Below are 6,392 nucleotides of genomic sequence, written 5' to 3'. Positions count from 1 at the left end.
TTGCTATATCACGTGTGACATCTAGAAATGGCCTCAGGGTTCTAATTGATGATGATGCAGACCATAACTCCAATGTGACCCAAAACATTATTTTTAAAGAAATTCTTCAGTCCCTTTGGTAATTTTTTTTGTCAAATGTCAATACTATTCAACCTATAATTTGTTATCTACTGCAAAATATAATGCTCTATTTGACATCCTTTTATTTTCTTCCCTCTCTAGTTGAACCGACAATAGATGGAGTACAGCTTACTATCACAAATTAATCCAACAAGGCACAATTGGTGCATCAAGGTTAGAGTTGCTAGGATGTGGCAGCTATCTGGGACTTCTAAGGGGAAAGATTTTACTGCTATGAAACTTGCTCTGGTTGATGAAGAGGTATACCATTTGACACATGCATTATTTTTGCTTAATAGTTGTGAACTTTGAATTTCTGTACATCAGGGTGTAGGTATCACAGCTTGCATTGGGCAGAAGGACCTTAACAAATTTGCTAAAACTTTGGTGGAAGGACGATCTTATATGATTAAAAAATTCCAAGTTAGTAGGCAAGCAAAGAAGTTCAATGCTGTGCCCAACACACACACAATCTTTTTTACACTATGGACTGTTGTGGAGGAGGTACCTACTGAGTTATCCAACAATCTTCCACTCTATATTTTTAATTTTGTGGACTTTGAGGGCTTAGATCGCAGAGCAAGGAACGACCATGGTTTAGTAGGTACGCACCATCCATAATTTTCGTTTCATGCTTTGACTGTCTATTTATCGAAGTCGTATAGTATAATATGATGACACGGTTATGAAATATTGAACAGATGTTATTGGACAGCTTACAGTTATCCATCCAGTGGTGCAATTTAGCGGTCTAAATGGCCCTTCTATTAGGCAATCAGTAGAACTACGTGATTTAAGGTTTCTTCCTACTAATTTATAATATTTTTGAAATTATTGTATACTTAGGGTACATAATATTGCAGCGATCAGCTTTTATCAATAACTTTGTGGGGTGAACATGCAACATCTTTTGAGGATGAGTTCCTTATTGAAACCATCGGTAAAGATGAACCAGTTGTAATCATTTTTGCTGGGATGAAAGTGAGGCAATACTTAGGTGAGTGTTAGTTTATCCCATGCTGGCCATCAATAATAAATCCTATGTCCAGCTATTGTTGTAATGGGCTTACCTGAATGCCAAAATAGGTGCTACAACCTGTGGGAGTGGTGCTGCAACAAAATGGTATATGAACATTGATATTCCTGAAGTTAATGCTTTCCGTGCTAGGTTAGCTGCTGTATATATCATTTATTTTCCTTGGTTAAATTCTGCATGCAAGTGTGGTTGAAGGTGTACTTTATTTTGTCCTTAGCCTACAGGGAAGAGGTTCCGAAGTTCTGTTCCTACCAGGGGATAGTGATGCAGCAGCAGGTGATATTGACAAGGCAATTTCTAATAGGAAGACTGTATCAGAGCTCCTCTCCTTGGATCCTCATGACACTGATGTATTTTCTGTTTCTCAGATATGTTCTATGTGCAACTGTTATGTCATAGTACTGAAATTTAGTCTCCATTGTGTACTAGGATGTATGTTTTACTTGTGATGCAAAGATAAAGGAAATCGATGTTTCAAATGGTTGGTGGTACAAAGGATGCAGTACTTGCAAAAGGGGACTGAAAGCAACTTTCGAAGGCTTTGAATGTACTAACTGTGATGAAACGAAGCCAATGATGATTCCCAGGTACCTACTATTTCACATGGCTTCCCCTTCAAATTTCCCAACTTGTAAATTATTCCTAACGTGCCTTATATTCACAACACAGCTACAAGCTAAATGTGGTGATTAAGGACAGCACTGGTCGCGCAAAAATATTTCTGTTCGGAGGTGTAGTTGAGCAGGTTGTGCGGCGGACTGCCGATGAACTTGTGGAAGAAAGCTCATCCAATCAGATCTTACTGCCTACGCCCCTCCGCAGTCTTGTTGGCAGGAGGTATGTGTTTCAAGTGGTTATCAGTGAGCAAACCTTTAGAACTGGGCAGCTATGTTTTCATGCTAGGAAGGTGTTTGCTGGGGACCAACACAGTGGGGCTGATGCCACTGGTCGTGAACCTCCAAAGGACCCTAGCGTTAAGTCTGCAATAGGGACAGCAAGCACTACCTATGGTAAAGAAACTAAAAATAGTGCTTTTAGCTTAACTGAAGCCCCCATAGATCCAGAAGGGGGCTCCACACCACCTCATGAAACTCACACAGTTACCACTGGAAAAAACTCATCAACCAAGGGAAAGGAGGTTCTTTCTAGTGCTCATGACAAGCCTGGGTATGTACCTTTGTCCTCTATGTTATGTTTGTCATGGCTACATGCTATGTTCCTCTAATTACATAAGTAACAATGTACAAATCATTAGAATAAATAATTGTAATATAGCTCCCCATATTTGAAGAGGCGTGGAGACTAATAATGTATTTTTATAATGAAGTAGACTATTGTGTGGGTAGTTTATTGATTTATTTTTGTAATGCAGAAGTCTTCTAGGTAAAAGATCAAGGGCTGCTCGCAAGGAATTGTTCTCTGCAAAAAAAGAAAAGGCAAGGTAGCTTATTGTTTATCATATTGTGTTACTGATTAAGCATGTACAGCTAAATGACTTATAATATTCCCAATTTACAGTGACGAGTAAGCCTTCCTTTGTGGTCTGCAGTATCAGCTATCTGCTACATCTCCGCTTTCAATAAAACGGTGATTGTTGTATGTGTCTGTGTTGGTGTCCTAATCTTCATGGAGTAATAAGTGGTGCACCGTTGTGCTTTATGCTTAGGTTATGTATTGTTACTTGTATTGGCCTTTGAAGGTCCTTGGTACTATTTGTAATTACGAGGCCACTTTGTCAGTGTAGTAGATAAGATCTTTATGCCTTGCTATCAGTAATGCAAGGCTCTGAACTTAGAAGATATAGTTTGTAGGCCCTTGTTCGTTGGTTTGAATGGCTATTTGATGTTTGGTCGTCATCAACTATCACAATTGTTCACATCAATCAATTCACTTATTTTGCATTCATCACAGCAACACATCTACAGACTTGGCTGAGGTTCTTAGGCAGGCTTGGCAGAGCATGATCAATAGTAATGGAGGAAAACGACATATAAGTATAGTAAATAAATAATTATGACACCCATAAAGTGCAATTTGATAGGTGACTTGGAGTGCCTTCGGTAAAACGGGCATAACTTTTGCATACGAGCTCTGATTTTGACATTTTTTTTCTACGGACATCTACAGAAAAAGTTATATTCGTTTCCCCCCGACTTTGTCGGGTTTGGAGAATTTTTCGGGGCCAAAAATCCCTTGAAAGATTGAGTTCTCACTCCCGAAAGTTTCTGCCCAGTTTTCGAAACACGCGCATGTGTCTGTAGCCGCCACCCCTTACATCAAACTTAAGCAAAATTGTACACTAATTCCTATTCTAGTGCTGATGAGTTGAGAAAAAAATAAGAGACAAATAAAAGGAAAATAAAAAATATTTGTGAACAACTCAAGGTCAGTAAAATGTCGATTTTTTTTTGGTTGTTGTGTTTTTGTGTCCACTGTGTTCCGTAAATGGCATTAAAAACATGAAGTGATGATACATGAAACTATCAGGCGAGACAAGTAAAATTCATATTCAGTAAGGTAAATCGAATTGGCATTATTCATTAAAAGCCATCTCGTACCACACATACAACAGCATGAAATGATGATAAATGAAACTATCAGGCTTTTCTCAGTATATGTGACCCATGAGGTAGACGACAAGGACAATGCGACCTCACACTTACACGCAGCATGCATAAATTATGGGGCGCTTTCACATTTACAGATAGCAGGACTACTGCGCAGACCATTTACACAGAAGATGACATTTCACAACAGAGGAGGACTCCACGTCACCGCTTTTCTCAGTATATGTCACCCATGAGGTAGACGACAAGGACAATGTGACCTCACACTTACACGCAGCATGCCTAAATTATGATGTGACTTCATATTTACAGACAGCAGGACTACTGAGCAGACCATTTACACAGAATAGAACATTTCACAATAGAGGAGGACTCCACGTCACCGCTTTTCTCAGTATATGTCACCCATGAGGTAGACGACAAGGACGATGCGACCTCACACTTACATGCAGCATGCCTAAATTACGGTGTGACTTCACATTTACAGACAGCAGGACTACTGCGCAGACCATTTACACAGAAAATGATATTTCACAACAGAGGAGGACTCGACGTCACCGCTTTTCTCAGTATATGTGACCCATGAGGTAGACGACAAGGATGATGCGACCTCACACTTACACGCAGCATGCCTAAATTACGGTGCGCTTTCACATTTACAGATAGCAGGACTACTGAGCAGACCATTTACACAGAAGAGGACATTTCACAGCAGAGGAGCACTCCACGTCACCGTTTTTCTCAGTATATGTGACCCATGAGATAGACGACAAGGACGATGCGACCTCACACTTACACGCAGCATGCCTAAATTATGGTGTGACTTCACATTTACAGACAGCAGGACTACTGCACAGACCATTTACACAGAAGAGGACATTTCACAACAGAGGAGGACTCGACGTCACCGCTTTTCTCAGTATATGTGACCCATGAGGTAGACGACAAGGATGATGCGACCTCACACTTACCTGCTGTCTGTAAATTTGAAGTCACACCGTAATTTAGGCATGCTGCATGTAAGTGTGAGGTCGCATCGTCCTTGTCGTCTACCTCATGGGTCACATATACTGAGAAAAGCGGTGACGTGGAGTCCTCCTCTGTTGTGAAATGTCCTTTTCTGTGTAAATGGTCTGCTCAGTAGTCCTGCTGTCTGTAAATGTGAAAGCGCCTCATAATTTAGGCATGCTGCGTGTAAGTGTGAGGCCACATTGTCCTTGTCGTCTACCTCATGGGTCACATATACTAAGAAAAGCCTGATAGTTTCATTTATCATCATTTCATGCTGTTGTATGTGTGGTACGAGATGGCTTTTAATGAACAATACCAGTTCGATTTACCTTACTGAATATGAATTTTACTTGTCTCGCCTGATAGTTTCATGTATCATCACTTCATGTTTTTAATGCCGTTTACGGAACACAGTGGACACAAAAACACAACAACAAAAAAAAGAAAAATCGACATTTTTTCTGACCTTGAGCTGTTCACAAATATTTTTTTATTTTCCTTTTATTTGTCTCTTATTTTTTCTCAACTCATCGGCACTAGAATAGGAATTAGTGTACAATTTTGCTCAAGTTTGATGTAAGGGGTGGCGGCTACGGACACATGCGCGTGTTCCGAAAACTGTGCAGAAACTTCTAGGGGTGAGAACTCAATCTTCCAAGGGGTTTTTGGCCCCAAAAAATTCTCCGAACTGGACAAAATCGGTGGGAAACGGATGTAACTTTTTCTGTAAATGTCCGTAGAAAAAAAACGTCGAAATCGGAGCCCGTATGCAAAAGTTATGCCCGTTTTACCGAAGGCACTCCGGGTCACCTATCAAATTGCACTTATCATATAGTGTTAGGGAAACTAGTTCGACCTGTACAACTTGTGCAATATACTATTGCTTAGAGACTGTACTCCCCATATTTAATAGAGTTATAAAATCCCAAATTGTTTTGTGCATAGACAGAATGCTACCTTAGCATGCATGACTCCAGTGTTTTTTTTTTTTTTGCCATATAATTATGATAATATCAACAATTCATCGTGATACCTAGTTTCAATATCAATAGAACACATTCGCTCTTTACCTGAGACGAAAATTACGTAAATGGAAGAGCAATTAAACGGCAAAATTATTTTAGTTCCACCTTAGGTACGCACCACCATGACCCAGAACAACAGCATGAACCTATTTCATTTGTAAGAAGTAGAATTGAAACATCATAAATATCATAGTCAATTACACTGGGTGAGTTGATGCATCTATTAAACATAATCTATTATTAAGTTTGAGCAACAAATCAGAATAAATCCAGCCCACCCATCATTGACACTCACTCACCTCACATTCCCACACCCAAAACTGAGTGTCCAGTTATAACTTTGGCATATGAACTGATGATTACAATTTGAAAGAGACTTCAATCTCTAGTGAATAATGGCAGGCATGATGTTAAGGTACATAAAACTATATCAAGCACTGGGAGTAATACATAGGATACAGTCGTGGTAAGTAGAAGATTTTCATAGCATATACTTATACAAGTCTGAAAAGAGGTGCTGAAAATATCCATGCATACTACGAGCAATACAATGACATTATAGATACTGATATGCAACCTAATCTATGTGTATTAATAGCTCTAAGCAACTCACAAGAGCAACCAATCTAGGCA

General features: G+C 39.5%; 1 protein-coding gene across 1 annotated transcript; it reads left to right on the top strand.

Moving 5' to 3' along the window:
• Positions 1-237: 237 nt before the first annotated feature.
• LOC133903162 (replication protein A 70 kDa DNA-binding subunit C-like) lies at positions 238-2,684 on the top strand. The gene is made up of 10 exons (XM_062344500.1): positions 238-381; positions 448-724; positions 822-918; positions 984-1,117; positions 1,207-1,288; positions 1,374-1,506; positions 1,586-1,743; positions 1,826-2,323; positions 2,529-2,597; positions 2,675-2,684. The coding sequence occupies exons 1-10, from the start codon at positions 238-240 to the stop codon at positions 2,682-2,684; spliced, it is 1,602 nt and encodes a 533-aa protein (XP_062200484.1).
• Positions 2,685-6,392: the final 3,708 nt, after the last annotated feature.

This window comes from Phragmites australis, chromosome 21 (assembly GCF_958298935.1).
Source record: "Phragmites australis chromosome 21, lpPhrAust1.1, whole genome shotgun sequence".
In the NCBI taxonomy this organism is placed as follows: domain Eukaryota; kingdom Viridiplantae; phylum Streptophyta; class Magnoliopsida; order Poales; family Poaceae; genus Phragmites; species Phragmites australis.
Note: the sequence above shows the minus strand (reverse complement) of the source record. Positions and strands in the feature narration are given on the sequence as shown.

Coding starts and splice junctions, on each gene's coding strand:
- LOC133903162 (XM_062344500.1), top strand. CDS start 238: ATGGAGTACAGCTTACTATCACAAATTAATCCAACAAGGCACAATTGG. Junction 919..983: donor GTAGAACTACGTGATTTAAG/GTTTCTTCCTAC, acceptor ATAATATTGCAG/CGATCAGCTTTTATCAATAA. Junction 1,507..1,585: donor TGGATCCTCATGACACTGAT/GTATTTTCTGTT, acceptor ATTGTGTACTAG/GATGTATGTTTTACTTGTGA.